At 34.4% G+C, this 23990-nt stretch overlaps 1 protein-coding gene across 4 annotated transcripts; it reads left to right on the top strand.

The window, feature by feature from the left end:
- The first annotated feature begins 17288 nt into the window (after positions 1-17288).
- Positions 17289-23848, top strand: LOC124915012 (sucrose nonfermenting 4-like protein). Of its 4 annotated transcripts, none has more exons than XM_047455651.1 (14): positions 17289-17633; positions 17727-17852; positions 17944-18031; positions 18768-18950; positions 20910-21047; positions 21163-21222; positions 21673-21762; positions 21894-22031; positions 22277-22421; positions 22490-22663; positions 22974-23037; positions 23136-23205; positions 23271-23385; positions 23487-23848. In XM_047455651.1, the coding sequence occupies exons 2-14, from the start codon at positions 17737-17739 to the stop codon at positions 23576-23578; spliced, it is 1473 nt and encodes a 490-aa protein (XP_047311607.1). In that variant the 5' UTR covers positions 17289-17633; positions 17727-17736; the 3' UTR covers positions 23579-23848. The 4 variants fall into 4 exon arrangements, with proteins under 4 accessions (XP_047311607.1, XP_047311606.1, XP_047311608.1 ...); XM_047455650.1 differs by having other exon boundaries at positions 17289-17626; XM_047455652.1 differs by having other exon boundaries at positions 17289-17611.
- Positions 23849-23990: the final 142 nt, after the last annotated feature.

Below are 23990 nucleotides of genomic sequence, written 5' to 3' on the forward strand. Positions count from 1 at the left end.
GTTATGAGCAAACATAGTCATTTTTAGGTTTAGAAGCAGAGAACGAAAGCTAACGATTTAGGGTTTTAGATGACGAAGAACCAAAAATTTGTTTAGAGAGAAGGCAAAGAACTAGTATAAGGTTTTGGTTTAGAGTTTTAGAAAACTCAAAAGATAGAATAAGGATAAAGAGAAAGCACAAAAATATAATAATTTAATTTAGACACATTGGACATTCATGCCTTTATCTTTTTTGATGATTGAAGCCATTATTTCAAAGCGTTCCCCTGTGTAGGTGTCGAAGGAACTTACTTTGGCTTGGAGTGATTTGGCCGACAATATCACACCACATACAAAACTCCCTCTTAATCATCTTTTTCTTCCCATGAGTCTTAACGGGAGTGAGACATTCGGAGAATATGATCTATATCTCGGAAAAAACTTCATCTGGAAATTGATCGAATAATGTGAGTGAGCCCCTCTGCCGGAAGCTCAAAGAATTGTGCAAATACCTCTTCGGAGACAAAGTTCTCTTTGTCCGTCACCTACGATTGGATAATATCGCCATTCATCTTGGCATTATCAAAGAACTCCCGAACCCCTTCATTGTGACATATGAACGGACCACCTAAGATATTCCTCAGGCCGAAAGCTTATAAGGATTTGAATATTTCCACCATCACTGGAAATCCGGAAGCATAGACCGATTCAAAATCCACCTTCATAGTGTTATGAGCAAACATAGTCATATTTAGGTTTAGAAGTTGAGAACAACGGCTAAAGATGTAGGGTTTATATGACAAAAAACGAAAAATTTGTTTAGAGAGAAGGCAAAGAACTAGTATAGGGTTTTGGTTTAGAGTTTTTAGAAAACTGAAAAACTACATAAGGATAAAAAGAAAGTGCGAAAATATAATGATTTGATTTAGACGCATTGGACATATTCATGCTTTTATCTTTTTTGACGATTGAAGTTATTATTTCAAAGCGAAGTTATTATTTCAAAGCGTTCTAATGTGTAGGTGTTGAAGAAACCTACCTTGGCTTGGAGTGATTTGGCAACAATATCACACTGTAGACAAAACTTCGTCTTAATCAACTTTTTCTTCCCGTGAGTCTTAATGGGAGTGAGAGAATCGAAGAATAAGATCTGTATCTCGGAAATAACTTCATCCGGGATTTGATCAAATGATGTGAGACCCTCTGCCGGAAGCTCAAAGAACTGTGCAAATACGTCTTCGGAGACAGAGATCTCCTTGCCCATCACCTACGATTGGATGATATCGTCATTCATCTTGGCATTATCAAATAACTCTTGAACCTCTTCATCGTGACATATGAATAGACCGCCTAAGAAATTTCTTAAGTTGAAAGCTTTTAAGGATTTGAATATTTCCACAATCACCGGAAATCTGGAATCATAGACCTATTCAAAATCCACATGCATAGTGTTATTAGCAAACATAGTCATCTTCAGGTTTAGAAGTAGAGAACGACAACTAACGATTTAGTGTTTTAGATGACAAAGTACGGAAAATTTGTTTAGAGAGAAAGCAAAGAATCAGTATAGGATTTTGGTTTAGAGTTTTTAGAAAACTCAAAAGCTAGAATAAGGATAAAGATAAAGCGCGGAAATATAATGATTTGATTTAGACGCATTGAACATATTCATTCCTTTATCTTTTTTGACGATTGAAACCATTATTTCAAAGTGTTCCCCTGTGTAGGTGTCGAAGGAACCTACCTTGGCTTGGAGTGATTTGACGACAATATCACACCGCATACAAAACTCCGTCTTAATTAGCTTTTTCTTCCTGTAATTCTTAACGAAAGTGGGAGAATCGGAGAATAAGATCTGTATCTCGGAAATAAAGTCATCCGGGATTTGATCGAATGATGTGAGCCCCTCCGCCGGAAGCTCAAAGAACTGTGCAAATACGTCTTCAGAGACAAAGATTTCCTTGCCCATCACCTGCGATTGAATGATATTGTCATTCATCTTGGCATTATCAAAGAACTCCCGAACCCCTTCAACGTGACATATGAACGGACCGCCTAAGAAAAATTCCTCAAGCTGGAAATTTCTAAGGATTTGAATATTTCCACCATCGCCGGAAATTCGGAAGCATAGACCGATTCAAAAACTACTTGCATTGTGTTTTGAGCAAACGTAGTCATCTTTAGATTTAGAAGTAGAGAACGGCGGATAATGATTTAGGGTTTTAGATGACGAAGAACGACAAATTTGTTTAGAGAGAAGGTAGAGAACAAGTATAGGGTTTTTGTTTAGGGTTTTTAGAAAACTCAAAAACTAGAAAAAGGATAAAGAGAAAACGCGAAAATATAATGATTTGATTTAGACGCATTAGACATATCAATGCCTTTTATCTTTTTTTGACGATTGAAGCCATTATTTCAAAACGTTCCTGTGTAGGTGTCGAAGAAACATACCTTGGCTTGAAGTGATTTGGCTACAATATAATACCTTATACAAAACTCTATCTTAATCAGCTTTTTCTTCCCATGAGTCTTAAAGGGAGTGGGATGATCGGAGAATAAGATCTATATCTCGGAAATAACTTTATCCGGAAATTAATTGAATGATGTGAGTGAGCCCCTCCTCCGGAAGCTCAAAAACTGTGTAAATACCTCTTCGGAGACAGAGACCTCTTTGTCCATCATCTACGATTGGATGATATCGTATTTTCATTTTGGCATTATCCGCTTGAAGTTGTTTATAGACGGCTGCTACCGAGGAGCCAGAGATGGGAGCAGTTACTTTATATTGAACTACAACAACTGTCTTTGAGACAGATGAAATGACAGCTTACACAACTGCCTTTACTACTTTCTCAACAACAGATTCATCAACTGATTGAGCGACATATGAAATAGTTTCAACAGCAGGTCTCTCAAATACCTGCTCTACTGTAACTTCTTCTATAGCTTGAGCAGTAGATTCCACAACCTGCTCTTCAACAGTTGCTCTTGCTAAGTTTCCAGTAGAAGGCTCCTCAACATCCAAAACATTCGGTTCTATAATATTCTGAACTGCAGGATTCTCAACAGTTTCGACAACAAGTTTTTCAATTACCTGCTCTACAGCAGCAGAGAAGATACAAGAATCTTTTACAGGTTCATCAGACACAATAAAATCACCTACCTCAACCGTAAGTGTTTCCAAACGTTCCACAACAGGAACTTCAGTAGGCACTACGCCCTCAAGCAATACAGAGGAAGTCAAAAGAGATACCTCTAGAGTAAGAATGTCTGACAGTTTGGTCTTCTTCAAGATGGAAGAGACCTCAGCTGTTTCACTAGGATAGCCACGCTTTTGATTATTGGAGCTAGCACCTGACTCTGTAGTTTCAACCCTTTAGCTTCTGGTTGGGCGTCTAGAGACCGCTGGACGTCTACACTAAGTAATCGACTGGTCACTTCTATGGGTAAAGGAGCCCGACTCGGCTTCTTTTACGGCCTTCAACCGTTTGATGTAACTATCGACATTATTACTGGTCATCACCCGACTTGAGTGGATGGTCGCACCATTTCCCAATTCTACTAGTAGATGTTCGAGCAATTTGCTGGGTTGGACCAAGAATCCAATGTGTTGTTTATTTGGCATTGTCACCATCATCGTTAATGTGTAGAACAGAACCGATGACTAGTTGACGACAATTCTTTTGACGATGGACGTCATTATTTAAAAACGTTCCCCTATGTGGGCTTGGAGTGATTTGACAACAATATCACACCGCATACAAAACTCCGTCTTAATAAGTTTTTTCTTCCCGTGAGTCTTAACAGGAGTGGGAGAATCGAAGAATAAGATCTGCATCTCGGAAATAACTTCATCCGGGATTTGATCGAATGATGTGATCCCCTCCGTCGGAAGCTAAAAAAACAATGCAAATATGTCTTCGAAGGTAGAGATCTCCTTGCCCATCACCTAAGATTGGATGATATCGCCATTCATCTTGGCATTATCAAATAACTCCTGAACCCCTTCGTCGTGACATATGAACGGACCACCTAAGAAATTCTTCAGGCCGGAAGCTTCTAATGATTTGAATATTTCCACCATCGCCGGAAATCGGGAAGCATAGACCGATTCAAAACCCACCTGCATAGTATTATGAGTAAACGTAGTCATCTTTAGGTTTAGAAGTAGAGAACGACAGCTAACGATTTAGGGTTTTAGATGACGAAGAACGGAAAATTTGTTTAGAGAGAAATGATATAGGATTTTGGTTTAGAGTTTTTAGAAAACTCAAAAGCTAGAATAAGGATAAAGAAAAAGTAAGAAAATATAATGATTTTTTGGGGGGAGGGGGGAAACAGCTTAGTGTCATTTCATTAAAAAAACTCAAAAGAGGGGAAAAATACAAAAGTTTAAGATTAGATCTAGACAATTTCTAGATTTGACAATGAAACAATAATTGAATTATAGACAACAACAACAATCAATTAGCGCCTATAACGTTTTTACTTTTATTCTACTTGTGACTTTCTCAAACGAAATATCTCATATCTGGCAGAGCTTTTTATTCTCTTAATTCCTTTAGATTCTCTCCAAGATTGAATGAGTGTATTTCCATCTGAAGTTATATCTCTCCAAATATTTTCAGCGTTTCTACTTCTTCCAATGTGAGTTCTTGAATTTCTTTATTTACAGATATTGTAGATTACTGCTCCAAAGTAGAATTTCAACATACTTACATAGAAGGATCTTCCTTTTGATTTATTCTTCATCCACTCTTGAATTTCTTATCATATTCCTGGAAAGTTGATGATGTTCATGTTTGTAGCATACCTCCTCCAGATTTGTATTACAAAAGAGCATTCCCTAAATAAATGGTTTATGTTTTCCTTAACTCCCAAACATAGGACAAAGTTGATATCAGAAATGTTTATGTATTTTCGAATTCTGTCTTTTGTTGTCAACATTTTCCTGTATATCAGTTAGAGAATAAATTGGTGACGAGGAATAATCTTTGGAGACCATACCATATTATGTCAATTTATCTCCTGTCCTCTTGTTCTAACCATTTCTGTTAGATAAATTAGTAGTAAATAAATATCTAAACAAAATTAACTAAGTTAATTCTTGTGCAGATAAAGAAAAACCAGAAAATGCTCTTAAAGGAAAAATGTTCTGTCTTAAGAGGAAAAATGTTCTGTCTTAAAAGGAAAAATCGGCAAAATAAACTTCCGTATCGGCTTTATATTCAGTTTCATAAAGACGGCGCAAACCGGTAAAATGATCGGCTTTATGTTCGGTCATCGGTTATGAAAAAGACGCATGTATAAACTCTTCGGTTTTTATAAAAGAAGAAAACTTGTTTTATATTTCGGTAGTAAAAAGGCTGCGCGACCGATTTTATCTTCGGTTATATGATCGGTTTTATCCTCGGTTATATAATCGGTATTATCTCCGGTAATATCTTTTCGGTAGTAAAAAGGTTGCGCGACTAGTTTTTATCTTCGGTTATATGATCGGTTATTTAGCGAAATCGATTTTACACTTCGGTCATATCTTCGGCTATTTAGAGCGATTGGTTATATCTTCGGTAATATCTTCGGCTATTTGGTACGATTGGTCATATCTTCGGCTATTTTACACTTTGATCATATCTTCGGCTATTTAGCGCGATCGGTCATATCTTCGGCTATTTAGCGCGATCAGTCATATCTTCGGCTATTTAGCACGATCGGTTATATCTTCGGCCATTCATATGATCGGCTATTTAGCGCGATCGGTTATATCTTCGGTAATATAATTGTGTTATGCTTGGATATTCTTAAGAGGATTTTATTAGTTTGTTTTTTTTTTACTTTTTATCAGTATGAATTCAGGATTCTATGAAGTGTTATTTATAGACTTTTCTAGTTTATAATTTATAATCCTAAAGTATATATGATTTAGTGCAATATGTTTTGATTTGTTTTGCATATTGAAATGACATCTTCTTTTGACACATTTTGATTGGATTTTGCTTCAAGAAGTATTTAAGTTAGAAATAAATGAGCTATTAGCTACATATTTATTTAATTTGTAGTTATGTATAACTGTATAAGTATATAATATTATTTGCTATGTTTTAGTTACTTATCATAAATTTGTGTAACTTTTAGCTAATTTTTAGATTGGTTGAAATCTCAGATATAATTGGTTAATGTTAATTTACAAGAAAAACTTGATTTGCTATGCAATTTATTATATATGCAGGAGGGGTAAATTGAAACTTATCAAATATATTTAATATTTTGTGTTAATTTTAAAGATATGAAATAAATGGAGGTTGAATAGTCCAACACGTTTATTTATAATTAAAAAATTTTGAAAAACTCAACTAGTTGTTCCTATCATTCTTCTTTTTTTTTAAATTGATATTTTCAAAACTATTAATTATTCTTTTATATATATATATATATATATATATATATATATATATATATATATATATATATATATATATATATATATATATATATATATATATATATATATATGAAAAAATAAATTTATAATATATATATTAAACAAAAGACGGGAAATAAGAAAAATGTAAATAAAAATAAATTACAGAATTAAAAGGCTGAAATAAATCAATTAAAAACAATTATATTTAACTAATTTGTTAGTTTTTAAAATTAATGAAAATATTTAATATGTAAAGTTGGTGAAAGATGTACTTAATTTTTTTTCCCTAATTTCCAGTCAGATTATCCTAATTTAAATCATCGTACAAAAAAGTTTATTTAAAATTTATGTTATATAATACAAATATGAAATAAGAAAAGGCTTTTATATATTTAATTAATAAAAGTTATTATGAATATTTTTATTTACAAAAATAGTACTAATCTCATTAAAATTTATGTCAACATTTTTATTATTAATAATTTTTTAAAAATAAATAATTATTGATCCAAACAAATTTTATATAAAAGAACACTTTAAATATTCACTTAAAATAATGAAATTGAAATAAATTATCATTACAAAAAAAATAGTTTTACCTACACATAAAATACCTTATCGGCTAAACTAAAAACAGGTAAACAACACTTATAATTTACTGTTAAATTTCCTGAAGAATAAATTATAAATTTAACAATTTTCATTTTAAATATTATCAATATTTAATTTTAACATTATCCTTTAATATTTTTATAAAAAAATAAAATAAAAAATATTTATAATTTAAATAAAACAAAAATCATAATAGCAATTTTAAACACCGCACAATTTAAACATAAAATAAAAGTGTTGAACTAATCAACATCCATTTATTTTATATATAACTTTAAAATTAATACAAAATATTAAAATATTTGTTCTCAATTTGTCCACGGCATAATAAATTTCAAGTTTTCTTGTAAATTAACATCAACCAAACCAATTGTATACGAGATTTCAACGAATAAAAAAAAGTAGCTAAAAGTTATACAATTTTATGATAAGTAATTAAGGAAATTCAATTGAAAGATTTTTATGATTTGGTTCTAGATCGACCGGCAGTTATCAAAGACCCGTTAGCAAGAGCTTCCAATACCTTTGCGGTTGAAGGACTCTTCCTACTACTCTTCCTCGGGCCGCCACCATTCTCAATAGCCGACGCCACTGTTGTCTGCTCCTCCTCATTCGATGATCCACCATTCTCAATAGCCGACGCCACTGTTGCCTCCTCCTCCTCATTCGATGATTTCTTTGGTTCATTATAATCCAGACCGCCTTCTTCATTCGTCACAAAAAATTCATATGGATCGAAACCGGCTGGCAATGGAGGAGGATAATTAAGGTCAAACAATGGACGCGGTTCTTCTAATATCTTCTTTTGTCGTTTCTTAGTAGGCTCAGAACTGCTCCAATCAGTCTCTTTGGGCTCCTCATCAACCATTCCGTTTTCAGAATCTGTATGACTCGAGTTAATATTATTACTAACTTCTTCCACAGATGAATCAGTTTGTGATGATTCAGATTCACCTGAAAACAATCTCACATCCCGTGTACTAAACGTCTTCCCATTGCTCATCGAATCATGGTTCTCACGCTCTGTTTGCGGCTCCTCCCGAGTAGCAGCCTTTAGAAGGCTAGGATCCGACGAAACCTTGTTCAAGACTTCCGAAATTGAATCAAAATAGTGCATTCCTTTTACTAATCCACCTACTCTTGAGAACTTTGCAACTCCCGGAACTAGAAAGACATGAGATTGTGTTTTGGTATAACATGATCTCGGTTGTTCCAAGTGCCATCCTCGTGCAAGCAAAAGTGGCCAAACAGCTTCCCAGAATAAACTATTATTCGGCACATCCTTTCTCTTATGGATATCTGATCCATTTAGAAAGTCGAGAATTTGGGCAGGCGTGAGAGAAGAATAACATGTTATTCCATTTGAGAGATCTAATTTATTTTTCCGAGTCCCTCTCTTCATTCTCGTTAGATCTTTCTTTCCTTTTCCTATCGCCACTGCTTCTATCAAATTCTTCATACCAGCTATATCTTTTAAGGTTGTGACGAATTCTAACAATGTTATATTCCTATCCTTGAACAATTTAGAAACCTGGTGTATGTTTCATAACCAGAATTAGATACTAGAATAATCCAACAAAAACAAGTATGAGAATGTAAATATTACCTGAGATATAGATTTTTCACCATCTTCTGACATGTGCGTAGACAGACGAGTCAACAATAATTCCAGCCTAAAGCCGTTGAAAATCCATTTTCCTAAAAAAATCTCCCCTTTTTTGGTTTTCTTGCAGTCTAACCATTTACGATATTCATCACTCTTGTAGTATTTATTTTTATAGTAGAATGAGATTACGTCGCATCCTAGAAACTTCTTTATCTGGGTAAAATCTTTCTCAAATATACAGAGACTGAGGAGGAGACTCTCCCTTTCTATTTTGCTTGAAGAATCATCGCTAGTTGAGTCCAAATCAACAACCTTTGTATTAAATTTGTTCTTATTTTCACTAATATATTTGGATCGTGATATTAGTGAAGGAATTTCAATTTGGTACTCATCTCCAACTCGAGGGGACTTTTCTTCAATCATGTTTTCTTCAGAGACGGTCATGATCATCTGAAAACTGGATTATTAAAAGATGTTAAAATTCAATCAAAGAAAATAACAAAGTTGTACCTCTTAAAGGTATTTCAATTAATAATAAAAAAGAAATTGTTGCAATTAAGGTAATGAACAATTCCATTATATTCAATCATATGTAATCGAGAGGATAATGATAAAATCTGAAATAATATAACAGCCAACAACTAATGTTGGATTGGAAGGATAAGAGATAGAAATCAGACAGGAAATTCAAAGAGATGATGAACACATATATGATTTATGCAATTCATATTCTAATTCTGAACTAAACAAGTGATAATTGATTCTACCCATCAAATCTTTTAAAGAAGAACTAAACTTCAACAAAACTCTTAACACTAAATGCAGAATCACTAAAAAAAATTTTTTTTTTTTCAAATAAACAACAAAACTTTTGTAGGATCCGATCAAATTCGACTCGTACAATATTCGAAGTAAAATATGTAGAGAGGATTCTTACATATACGAATATATTAAAAGAAAGAAAACATTAATGGATTGTTAAAGCAAATGTTAAAGCACATGAAGATTATGGATTGCGATTTATGAAATATTTATAATAGATAGATTCATTGATGAGATAAAAGAGATTAAACCTGCTTAATGAAAACTTTGAATTCTTTAAGCTTGAGAAGAATGAATATGAATATGGGTTAATAACACAATTCAAAAAACATTATTTCATTCTCCCCTCATTCCTCACATTATAACTCAATTTAACAATAAAAATATTAAAATATTTTCTAAAATATTTTTATATATTAATATGTATTTTTACCAAAAAAATCTCCACTATTTTAAAATTATTACCAATCACTAATTTTTAAATAATCTAAGTTTTTATTTTTATTTTTATTTTTAAATCTCAATCCGAAAATGACTTTAACAAATTAATTTAGAGAGTAAAAAGAGGGGAGAGGTTAAACAAATATATGAAACTAATTTGTATAAACGAATCTATTTTATTATGATGAATGATAGGGGAGAAAATTTGAGGAAGAAAATGATGTGTCACTACATCATTAGTTGAAAAAAAGATAAAAGGTGAGAGAAAAAAAGAGAATTTTTTTTTTGGCTAATGAAATTGTGCCACATCATTTCTTCCATCAAATTCTCTCTCAATTATTTCTCTTTTATTATTTAGTCAATGCGTGTAAATAGAATCAATAAACAAATGCTCTTATCTAATTTTTTCTTTATAAGGCCCGCTAATATTGTTATTGTTTTCTAAAAGAAAAAATTAATTAAAAAGAGAAAGAAAATTATTTTTTTTTTAAATGGGAAAATTTAGATACATTTATATAGAATGAATAATCACAATTTTATTTTTTGTTAGCCATCCAAAAGAATTCAGAAAAAAAAACTTATATATGGGCCCTAATAATTAATATATTTTTTTATTAACTTTAATGAAATTTGTACTTAAATTAAATTGAAATTTTAAAAAGATAGATAGGGGTTAGAAGAAAAATCCAAAATGTTTGCATATCGAAAATTAATTTACAGATCAACCAAATTAAAACATTTAAATAAAAATATATGTTAAATAATATGACATATTTATAATAATTAAAATTCTAATATGAAAATTAAACAATCTTGTAATTTTTTAGGATAATTCTAAATATATGTAACGATCATTTATGAAGTAGAGTAAATCAATCAATCAGTGGCGGAAGAATCTCTACAAAATATTCTGAAACAGCGTCAAAGAAGGTCATGTCAAGTGATAACTGATCATTTAAATATATGATTTAAAAAATGAAAATTTCGTAGAAATAATGGGAAGGTACATGTAAGAGGGTCTTTGATTGAAATATTTTATTCGGTGACTATTTATTGGAAAAATGAAAAAACAACTCCAGATCCAGTAGCTTCATCTCTTTTATCTCTTTTGTTTTTAAAAAAAGAAAACATGTTATCTCCGATACTAAACAAATAAATCATCGGAAAAGTCAATAAGTGTCTTTTTCAAAAAAATTTAAAACATTTTGATAAAGAAAAAATACAAATTATTTTTAATTTTAATAACATAATCAATTAATACAGTTTTTTTATTACGATTCTAATATATATATATATATATATATATATATATATATATATATATATATATATATATATATATATATATATATATATATATATATATATATATATATATATATATATCTAAATTAAAAATATAACTAAATATCTCAATTAAAAATACAATTAGTTTTTAAAAAAATAAAAATTATTGATCAAAAAACAATGACCTAATTATAGGCTCAAATTTTGAAATGGTCTATTAGATAAGGATAGAACTTTCACACATTTAATTATTTGAGGCTTCGTGTTCATTAAGATTTAAAACTTGTCGTCTATTTTCAGGAAATGTTTGGAACTGAGAACTTTATTAGATAAAACGATTACACTTTTTTCGCCTATGACACGATGCCACCACCTCTTTCATTTTGCCCTCGTTGGGAGAATACCTTTTTCGCCTCCCCATTCATTTATCAAAGTCTAGTACTTATTTATGGCGCAAACCCTTTCAAGTAGAGTAAGGGCTCTGAAAATGGAAGCAATCATAGGGGTTCGAGCTCTCGCTTCTCGGCCCTCCCCGACATAGCATTTCCGTCGGGAGTGCGAATGAGAGAATGGAGGATTGAACTTTTTTATTGAAACTCAAAAGAGTCAAATGGTTAAATATGTGAAAGTGTGAGCCTCACGTGGACAATTTCAAAGTTCGAGCCTCATATGATAAAAACGTTTCAAGTTCGAGTCTCAAATGGTTGGAGAAAATTCGTCGAACCTTTAATAATCGTAGTCGTTCGACTTATATCATTCATAATGCTATTATTACGATGTTTTTTAAGATTCGTACTGAAAAGTTGGTGAAATCGGTCGAAAGTTAATCGTTCTTCTCGAAAACCTACGAGCTCGATAATCTATTAGATAACGTAGTTATATTGTTTTTCATATCATGTTTTTTTCTTTATAGATAAACGATTTTTATCATTTTTAATAAAAATCATTCCTTAAAAAAAATTAATTTAAATATACTTTTTCAATAACATAAATTATCATGAAAAAAAAAATCACTAATATATTTACTCTCTTAATTGTGGTAAAATTGGTTAGTGAAAGATATGATCAACTATATATCACGGGCCCACGCTGGAGACATCTATCTGATTTATTTATATATATTTAATATTTTAACCGTTTAAAAAATAATATAAATATTATTAATGTATTAAATTAAAATAATAATCATATAAAAAATGAGTTTTCAAATAGTCCAAATATCCCTTTTTTTTCTTTTGTACCAGAGCGGACGGGAAATTTGATGGAATAACCCTCATAAGAGGGGAATTTCCACTTCTAACATGTGATTACTAAATTTTTCATTTTTGACCTTTTGCCAATGCAAAAGGTCACTTTTGCCCTTTATTAAAAAAAAAAAAAAAAAAAAAAAAAAAAAAAAAAAATAAATCAGTAAGTGAGTGCGCATTTCAGTTATGAAATGTCACTTTCTTCTCCATTTCCCTCCTCTCCACCAACCGTCCTTTCTCCCCGTCCTTCCTTCATCAAGGTTCTTCATCATCAAGCTTCCTTCATCAAGGTTCTTCATCATCAACCTTCCTTCATCATCAACGGATCCTTCATTCATCATCATCGACGATCGTCTTCAACATTCAGGTTAGACGTTCGTCCTTTTAGGGTTTTGTTGTTTAGAGTCTAGGATGTAGGTTATGTCATGGAATAATGGTTTTAGAGCTTGGCTGATATGTTTTACAGTGAAATATACATCCGAAGAAGGTGACGAAGGCGACAGTGCATCTGTCGCAGACGACAGTGCATCTGTCGCAGGCGACAGTGCATCTGTCGCAGGCGGGAAATGCATCTGGCGCATGCGCCAGTTCATCTGTCGCATGCGACAGATGCATTTCCCGCCTGCGACAGATGCACTGTCGCCTGCGACAGATGCACTGTCGTCTGCGACAGATGCACTGTCGCCTGCGACAGATGCATTTTCCTCCTTGCATTTTCCTCCTTGCATTTTCCTCCTTTACCTGGTCACTGTCACTGACTTCTTTGAATTTTTTTCAATTGCAGATCACATGAGTGTTGGTGTTTTTCTACTCTTTGATGGAGACTGGAAAACTGATGATTGTGGGGTTAGTTCTTTTGTCTCAAGTTCGTGTCGTGGTGTGAATGTACCCCGAAATGCTACATATGAAGAGTTAGCTTCAATTGTCTATAATGCTACATGTGTGGACAAACTAAGATATGACTTAGTGTTCAAGGTAAAGTATAATATGCTAATGATCAATTCTCCTCCTGCAACAATCATTGGAGATAGCGATGTGGCGTTCTATTTACAAGAACTCTCGTCTTCACTGCCCAATCATCGCGCCCCTCTATGTGTCTCCTTAGTAGAGAAGTCAATATCTTCAACTCAACAAAGTGAAAGACCAGAAAATGACATATTTGAGCAGCAAGATATCTTACCAAGGCATCGAGATGTGTTTGAGCAGCAAGATGTATTCCCAAGTCAACAAGATGTATTCCCAAGTCAACAAGATGTATTCCCAAGTCAACAAGATGTATTCCCAAGTCAACAAGATGTATTCCCAAGTCAACAAGATGTATCTGAGCATGTGTTTGAGCAGCAGGATGTGTTTGAGCAGCGAGATATATTTGAGCAGCAAGATGTTTTTGAGCAGAGAGATGTATGTGAGGAGCAAAATGTCTTCCCAAGTCAACCAAGCACTTCCCATGTTAGGAATACATTCAGCCATACTGAGGGAACCAAGCACTACTTCTCATATGAACCACTCGAGATCGAAACTCCTGCTCCATTAATTGAAAATTCATTGGAAGTGGGTACGTTCTTTGATAACAAAAAAGAAATACAATTGAGGTTGCATAGACATGCGATGTCTAATCACTTTGTCCTTAAAGTGGTGAAGTCAACAAAAAATCTTTGGTTTGTAAAATGCATGGCTGAGAACTGCAAGTGGAAATTGCGTGCTATGAAAGGAAAATTCTCGGAGATGTTTGAGATCAGAAAATTTGTAAAAGAACACACATGCTCAATTTTGACGAGACAGGACAATGTGAGGCAAGCACCATCATGGGTAATTGCGGAGTGCATCAAACGTAAATACATGGACCATCACCATGACCACATGCCTAAAAAAATAATGGAAGACATGCATACAAGTTATGGGTTAACTTTGACATATAATAAGGCTTGGAGGTCAAGGGAAAAGGCCTTAATGGCGGTGCGAGGAACTGTGGAGGATTCCTATGGTGAATTGCCATCCTACCTGTTCATGTTGCAGAAGAAGAACCCGGGTACCATAACTGACATCCAGACGGATGAGGAAGGACACTTCAGGTATATGTTCATGTCTTTAGGGGTTTCAATTAGGGGTTTCATAGGATGTTGTCGTCCTGTATTGTGCATCGATGCCAGCTTCCTTAAGCATAAAGTTGGAGGTCAACTACTGGTTGCGATAGCATTGGATGCGAACGAGCAACTATATCCCGTTGCTTTTGGTGTCGTTGATTCAGAGAATAATAACTCTTGGACATATTTCATGCAACAACTAAGGTTGGCAATTGGATCAGTCCCGGATCTCGTCTTCATATCCGATAGACACCCAAGTATTGCCAACGCCTTGTCCGCGGTTTTCCCAGAAGCACATCACGGGGCATGCACATACCACATCAAAATGAATATAATGGCCAAATTTAAAACTGATAACTGTCATGTTGAGTTTGATTTGGCTTCTCGTGCATACACCGAGACCACGTTTCAGAAGCATTTTGACAAGATCAGAACTAAAGACCCTAGGATTGCTCAATATTTGGAACAAATTGGAGTGGAGAGATGGAGTCGTGCTTTTTTCCCCGGTTCGCGATACAATCAAATGACAAGTAATTACGCTGAGAGTTTTAATAGTCAGTGCAGAGAAGCTAGGAAATATCCCATAACAACATTAGCTGACTATTTAAGATTCACAATACAAGATTGGTTTTATCATAGAAGAGAAAAATCATCCAACCACAACGAACATTTATCTCCATATTATGAAAAGTTATTACGTGAGGAAGGTGAAAATGCTAGATTCTACAGTGTTTATCCACTTAATCGATTTCAGTTCCATGTGCATGACGGTGAATTTGATTTTCAAGTTGACGTCAAGGGTCGAACATGTACTTGTAGGGTATTTGATGTATCCGGTCTTCCTTGTACGCATGCCCTAGCTGCTGCCCGTTTCCGGAAATCGGTTCCATATGAGTTGTGCGCAAGGTTAGAGAATTTTTGTTCCATAAGTTATGTTCAATTTATGTTGTGTTGAATATATGTTATGTTGAATTTATGTTATCACTGTATAATTTTGCAGGTTTTACTCAACTGAATCATGGTGCATGGCTTATGCGGAGACATGTTATCCAGTTTTTCAACATAATGAAGCTTGGGACATTCCCGAACATATCAAGAAACGAGTCTGCCTAAAACCCCCCGTGAAGATTAAGAAAGGACGACCAACAACAAAACGTAGATCATCACAAGGTGAGGTTCGTAAAGAACGGAGACGGTGCGGCTCATGTGGCGGTCTAGGTCATAACAGAGCAACATGCTCAGCAGTGATGCCTGCACCATCTACTGCAAGACCTTCACAATCAAGTGCCCAATCTACACAACCTTCACAATCAAGTGCCCAATCTTTGGCATGAAACTGTTTTAGAGTTTTGATCAAACCGTTTTTGTATTGTATGTACATCAAACTGTTTTAGGGTTTTGATCAAACTGTTTTTGGGGTAGGGTTTTGAACATCTGTTTTTGGGGTAGGGTTTTGATCTTCTGTTTTTGGGGTAGGGTGTTGATCAAACTGTTTTTTGGGTAGGGTTTTGATCATCTTCATATTTCATCTGTTTAAGTGTTGTCAAAGAGAAATAGCAGGATTGATTTCAGGAATGCAGGAATGCATCTGTCGCAGGACAAATAGAAGTAGCAGGGATGCATTTGTCGCATGCGACGGTGCATCTGTCGCATGCGACGGTGCATCTGTCGCAGGCGAGAAATGCATCTGGTGCATGCGCCAGATGCATTTCCCGCCTGCGACAGATGCACCGTCGCCTGCGACAGATGCACCGTCGCATGCGACAAATGCATTTCATTTATGTTTTGTGCTTAATTATATATATATATACTATATTATATTTGAATTCAAAATAGCAAACCACATTACATTCAAAAATAAATACATAAGGTTTACATTCAAAAATAAATACATAAGGTTTACATTCAAGTCAGAATAATTAAACTTGACTCTTCATAGCCCTTTCCATAAGACCAAAGTGATTAAACTTGTCCTTGGTCTTTAACAAGCAGGTGCCATCTGCAAAAAATCAATAAGTCAGAATAATGAAAGTAAATACCACTAATTTAAAGGAAATATGACATTTTTCGCAGACGACAGTGCATCTGTCGCAGGCGACAGTGCATCTGTCGCAGACGACAGTGCATCTGTCGCAGACGACAGTGCATCTGTCGTAGACGACAGATGCATCTGTCGCAGGAAGAATACACTATTCTCCTGCGACAGATGCATCTGTCGTCTACGACAGATGCACTGTCGTCTGCGACAGATGCACTGTCGTCTGCGACAGATGCACTGTCGCCTGCGAAAATGCATCGTCGCCATCGACAATAAACCCAAAACCCTGCAACAGCCTTCCAGCATTTTAAACCCAAAACTAAACCTAAACAATAAAACGGAGAACTAGGATAGAAACGGGGAAGATTGTCGGGGGCTCTTGTTTGTCGTCGGAGCTCGTCGGGGTTCGAGGGAGGGTTGAGGGAGAGGACGTCGTCGAAGTTGGAAACGAGAGACGGAGTGAAAGGAGAACTGGGAAAGGAAGACGGGGGAGTGAAAGGAGAACTGGGTTCGAGGGAAAGGAAGACGGGGGAGAATGAAAATCAAATTTTTTTTTTTTTTTTTTTTTAGTAAAGGGCAAAAGTGACCTTTTGCCTTGGCAAAAGGTCAAAAATGAAAAATTTATTAACCACATGTTAAAAGTGGAAATTCCCCTCTTATGAGGGTTATTCCATCAAATTTCCCGAGCGGACGGTGGCGTTGAAGAAGAGAGGACGAAAGACAGAGAAAGCACGAACTTCCTATTCTGCCCTCAAAACCCTTCAATTCGACCACCATCATTCACTGCTACTACATTCCTATTCAGGACCTTAACCTTCTCCTTCTTCAACCTCTGAACCATCATAATTCGCTAGTCATTTTACCGGAACCATTTTTCCAGAGCTCCGTTTCCTAGGGTTTGAAGGAGGGCAAGTGTTATTTGATCTTCATGCTCTCGTGTCGCTTCAATTCCGTGTTTGGATTGTTGGAGATTGTTTCCTGCAATTCAGTACATTTCAGCGCTTGATTATTTTACACTTGATCAGTTAGATACAGCGGTAGCTGTTTTCTTCTACAGCTGGATTCGAAGAGGTGAATTAATCTGAGGTGAAAAGTGGGTCAATTGTGTTTGGATTTGGATTGTAAAGTAATTATCAGGTTTTCAGGTGCTTTTTGGAATTAATTAACTGAAGAATATATTATTTAGCTTTGTGAGAATGGACTTTACTCGACAAACTGGAAACGAAGTGGGGATACCTATAATAATAATCCCAATCCGATTTGTGTGGCCTTATGGCGGAAAAAACATATCTTTGTGCGGATCATTTACTGGGTGAGTCTCAATCTATGAGATTGTTGTGTATATTTTGCATGCAGTGTAATTAGATGCTATATTACCGAATTTGAATTTGAATTTTCTTAAGGTGGTCGGGTCACTACCAGATGATTCCAGCTGAAGGGTGCCCATCAGTGTTTCAGACTACTTGCAACTTGTCTCCTGGCTATCACGAGGTCTGTTTATTCTAGCTTTCTTCAATACCACTGAGTAAGGTGGTTGTCGTGTTTTCAATGTTCGTGAGATTGGAGTGCTCATAAGAGAGTAGGAGAACTAATAAAGCAGAGTAACAATATGCTGCAATCTCTTTCACATTTATAAATGTTAAGAATTTCTACAGCTGTATCACCTTGATCCATTTGGTAGTTTAATTTAGTTTGTATCTAGTTAAGGACCCAATGACTTATATAATTATTAGCCTATTTGGATCAGTTTTCCAAAAAAAAAAAAATAAAAAAAAATTAGCCTATTAGGAAACTTTTATGATGTTTCAATTTCTCAATTTTTTTATGAAAGCTCTAATTTATATTCACTTTATCTGCATCAGCGTTTTCTCAAATCCAAAGTAAGGCACTCATCAGATCAAAATAAAGTTGAGTTTGGTGATTCCTACCCATTTCGAAATAATAGGCTTTGTTTGTAGTTGAACGAGGTGTTCTATCATTAGGGTGAAATTTTCTAAGCTCATTGGTGTCAATACCACTATCTTCTTCTCACACTTATTGCTTTGTTTGATTTGAATTTGAATTTGGAGGTTTTCTCTTTATCCGCATCTATTTGATTTTTTGGTGCCAACTTATAAATTGAATGAATTTGTTGTTATATTACTCATCTGTTACAATCTCCTATTCTTCCTGTTCATCTAGATTCAGATTGTGTCCAAAGCTTAATTTGGGTCTTTAATGTATGCAGTATAAATTCTATGTTGATGGAGAATGGCGCTATGATGAACGTCAACCTTTTGTTAATGGGAACTACGGGACAGTAAACACTGTCCTTTTGGCTAAGGAATCTGATTATGTTACTGCCAATCCTACTTTGCCAATGAGTTCCGGTTCTAGCATGGATGTGGATAATGAAGCCTTTCAGCGTTTGGTATCTAACTGCTAGCATTTTCATTAACTGTTGATTAATTTAGTGAATTTGTATTCATCTTTATTTTCTTTCACTTTCTTGTTTTGAACAACATGCTAGTGCTGCCACTTCTGTTTCCAGTTTTCATTGATGGTCTCCATTATGGAGAGGGCATTATATTGGATGCTATATATACAATAGTTTATTATTTTTTTTTTTTCTTAAAAGGAAAGTTTTAATAAAACCACGATAAACACGGGCATTTGCAATAGTTTTGTTCTCTGACATCACCGCACCTATTTGATACAAACATTTAAATGTTTGGATTGCCATGATCTGAGGTCTTCAACATGTAATTCTTAGGCCTATTTAGAGTAATAATCTCATTTCTGGAAGGCACACTCTGTTTCAAGTCTGTTATGATCTACCATCTATGTTTCATTCTCTTCTCTTATGTAACATAATAATAAACGATGAACTGTTTATATATCACTTCTTCCACCTTTTCAGCTGTAGCATGACTTGTATGGTTTAAAAACAATTACCATATTGATAACATGCCAAATAAGGAGTATACAACAATAATTATGCAAAAAAATCATATGATTACCTAATGATATGTTTTGATGTTAAATAGACTGTGGACATTAACGTTATGTTTTGCACTTGTAATGCTTACCAATCATTATCACTCTTTTGTAATCCTGTTAGGCTTCATTCCACTCTGTTAAGTAAACAAGTCCTGGAAGAAAAGATCCATGACGAATTTATCTTACACCTTGTACATCAATTTTCAATTGCCACAGTTTGGTACTTATCTTCTGTTAAAATGACAACTACAAATTCTACTAACTAGAAGTTATATTAGTTTTCTTGTATTGTTACATATTATCTTCATTATTAGTGGTCCGCTTAACATAACTAGATAGTTATTAGTATAAATATGGAGTTAGCTTACATTAATGTTATGCTTATTGATAGACTATTGCTTCTAAAATCTTATCTATAATATTTTCTAGTTTCTCATCTCCCTTCTTGGTATATGAAACCTTAAGCGTTCCGCCTTATTGGTATCAGAGCATAATCCTCTCCCCTGTGCCCTTTTTATCAATCTATCTTATTTTCAATTCAATCTTATTTTTATATGTATATTATTATTATTATTCAATCCCTTGTCTTCACTCCATCTTCCATAACCTGTTACATCATTATTGGAGTCAATCCTCTACCTTCCCTTTACCATACAAGACCTAGTATGCAACATTAAATGTTTTAATGTTACATACTAGGGCTTCTTTATTAGTGAGATGGACCGGCTAGCCTAATTAGATAGCAATTAGTAAAAATAGAGCAGTTAGCTTATATGTTTATTGATTGACCTTGCTTCTGAACATGTATAATATCTTCTGGTTTCTCATATACCTTATGGAATATGAAACCCTAATCCTAAGGGCTCGCCTCATTTAAACATAGCAGAATGATACACCCCGACTCATTGAATATCCCGTGTTATTGTAAATATGGAAAGAACCTTATTTGGTGAAAAAAGTGAGAGAATTGAGTGTCCTATACTTGGTAAAATTGCAAATCTAACACATTAGAATGGAAAAAGACTGCATCTATTTTGTAATACTGTTAGATTACCCTTGAACCATATGGATTTGAGAATTGGGCTCAAACTATCCTTCTCTATGATGTTAGCATGTTATGTGCATGAGAGTTAGTAGTTTCACATGGTCCATTCTTTGACTAGCTTTTGGTATATATAGTCTTAACAATTTTCTGTATGTTTATTTGATAGTTCAGAATTTGTCATTGAATACATTTTTGCGGTAACTCATAGATTACTATACATGCATGTTATTACTATAATGGATTTACTTTTCCATATGGGGTAAAACAACCTTTTAAGATTTCTGCAAGCCTTGTAGATTTGTTTTGGGACCCATGAATTTATCAATCTCTTGTCTGCATGTGCAGCAGGTTAGAGTTTCACATGGTGCATTTCGTGATATTTTGCCTAGGATTTCAGAAGCTGATTTAGAATCCTCCTGTCGTCGAATATCTGATTTCTTGTCTTCACGAACAGCTTATGAATTGCTTCCTGAGTCAGGCAAGGTTTGATTGATCACCCCTTTCTTCTTTTCTAAATCATGTACTTGAATTTTCATACCCTGTTAGTCTTTAGATGCTTCTTGTTCTCAATTCTCATATCTGTAGACCTGATTCGCAGGTGGTTGCTCTAGATATTGATTTACCTGTGAAACAAGCCTTTCATATCCTGCATGAACAGGTAAATCTTTTTGATTGATGCATAGTTTACCTTATCCTTGAAAGATTGAGTCTGTATAGCTCTATGATAGAATATTAGATTGCACTTGTGGTAAAAGTGTTTTATCTCTTATTTTTTCTTCTCAATTTTGCATTTCCTTGTCATTACACAAAAAATGTCAGTCTCTTGTATCGCTTCGATTGTTCTCACATATAGGCCTTGTTTGATGACTAACACCTTATCCCATTATCAATCAAATCATCAATACTAAAAACTCTTACATTGTTCATAACATTTAAAATATTAAATACAAAGGATGTTTAGTCATTAACCCAAATAATAACTTTTTCATCAAACAAGTTTTTCTCTTCCAATAAATCGGTTTATTTCAGAAAAACCTTACATCATACAAGCTCTTAGTGTCTGTATGGACATTTTCTTATGCATTTTATTTTTTTCTTCATTTACCAGGGAATTTCAGTGGCTCCTCTTTGGGATGTTTCCAAAGGCCAGTTTGTTGGAGTTCTTAGTGCCTTGGATTTTATTTTGATCACAAAAGAGGTGGTGCCTCTGAAGCTCATTTTCTTCTCTTCTCTTCTCTTCTCCCCTTCCCAACCTTTCCCTGTCTTAGTAAAAGGCTTAGGAATCAAGAAATAGAAAAATGAACCTATGCTTGGTAAACAACTTTGCAGCTTGGTAGGCATGGATCTAATCTTACCGAGGAGGAACTTGAGACATATACTATATCTTCATGGAAAGAAGCAAAAGCGAACTCCAAGAGACAGATTGATGGTAATGACGGTAGATCACTAGAAATGCAACTCATACATGTGAGTATTTCTTTGCAGCTTTCTTCTATGTGGCCTTGTTTCTGAATTTGGATTCAGATATAAAAGAGAAACAACATTCAACAAAGTCTTAAATATGAGTCATTTATATTGCACTAAAGTATCAAATAATATTAAAAATCTGAATTTGAGCCGTACTAAATTCAGATACACCTGGATGAGAAATCTTAAATGAATGTTGTTTCCAAATGAAGTTGCTAGTGCTAACGCAATCCATTTGTTTGCAGGCTGGACCAGATGAGAATTTGAAGGATGTTGCCTTAAAGATCATGCGTAGTAGGGTATCTACGGTTCCTATTATTCATTCATCCTCGGGAGATGGAACAGCTCATCAGTTATTACATCTTAGCTCGCTTTCTGGAATTCTAAAATGTAATAAGAGACTTATCTAGTTTGTATTTATTTTATTTTGTTACTGACTAAGGGTTTTATAATTTCAGGTATTTGTAGGTACTTCAGACATTGTTCTGACATATTACCTCTACTCCAATTGCCAATTGGTACAATTCCTCTGGGCACTTGGGTTCCAAAAATCGGAGAACCAAATAGACAACCATTAGCTATGTTGAGACCATCGGCTTCTCTTGGTTCTGCTTTAGATTTGTTAGTTCAAGGTAATAAGCCCACCACAGACATGGATGGACACAGCCTCGAGGGGGTATATATATAGGGGCATCTAGTGGACTCATTTGATACTTTTTTTGTTGTCAAATATCGAGATCCAGATGAGATCACTTTTGAAAACAGGACTTAGTAAGACAGAATAAAAAATTTATAGGCGCTTTCTCATTTTCCAAATGGACCCTACTACCTATTAAGGGCATTTTAACTAAATTTAATTGTTTTGGCTACACCACCATTGATTTGGCTAAATATCTTAATATTTCCTCACATGTTTATTTTTCTCTTTTTTGTTTTTGGTAGCGGAAGTTAGTTCCTTACCCATTGTTGACGACAATGACTCGTTGTTGGACATATATTGTCGAAGGTAAGATCACCCACCGTGTTTATATTCTCTGAGGTGTGTTCAGGACTTTTAGATTTTAGTTGTTTGATGGTGTTTAAGAATGTTTATTTTTCTTCCAGTGATATTACAGCTTTGGCGAAAAACAAAGTTTATATCCATATTAAACTGGAGGAGATGACAATTAATCAAGTAAGCTGTGAAATTATGCAAAATATGAAGTATGAAGTAATTAATTTTAATGTTGAACAAAACAGGTTTTGCAGTTGGGACAAGATTCATCTCATAGCTTCAGTAGTAGAAACCAAAGATGTCACATGTGTTTGCGATCCGATCCACTTCATCATGTTATGGAACGGTTAACAAAACCAGGTCGATTGTCTTCTTCTTCTTCTCTGTTCCCTCTCTTCTTTTAAGAAAATTAAAATAATTTTATATGAAAACCCTCTGTTGTCATTGGTTTTGCACAACAGGAGTGCGACAGCTTATTGTTGTAGAGGCTGGAAGTAAACATGTAGAAGGTATCATAACTTTGAGCGACGTTTTCAGATTCTTACTCGCCTAGACCAGACCAGGCTAGACTAGGCTAGGCTAGACCAGACGTGGGAGAGAAATGGCTGAAGATGATTTGTCAAGATTATTTATTGTTGTACTGGTGGGGTAGTGGATCCACCACCTGCTTGCTTTCTTTCCTGATCTTTTATGATGTTAGGCAGAAGGAAGGAGGAGGAGGTTGGATTAGTTTTCTTTTTTATTTGTTCAAATGTTCTTCTTCTGCCATGTTTATTTATTGGACATCATCATCTAATAATAATGGATATTCTGTATTTCTATTTGCCTCATCTTCTTATTCTGTTTTGTATCAGTAGTAGATATTGTGGATCTATTTATAAATTATTGCATTTGTTTGGTTATATAACTTAGAATGACAACGGGTAGTGAATTATTCGTCGGTTTTTATTTTACTACCCGACCCC

The sequence above is a fragment of the Impatiens glandulifera genome, chromosome 9, assembly GCF_907164915.1.
Source record: "Impatiens glandulifera chromosome 9, dImpGla2.1, whole genome shotgun sequence".
Taxonomy (NCBI): Eukaryota; Viridiplantae; Streptophyta; class Magnoliopsida; order Ericales; family Balsaminaceae; genus Impatiens; species Impatiens glandulifera.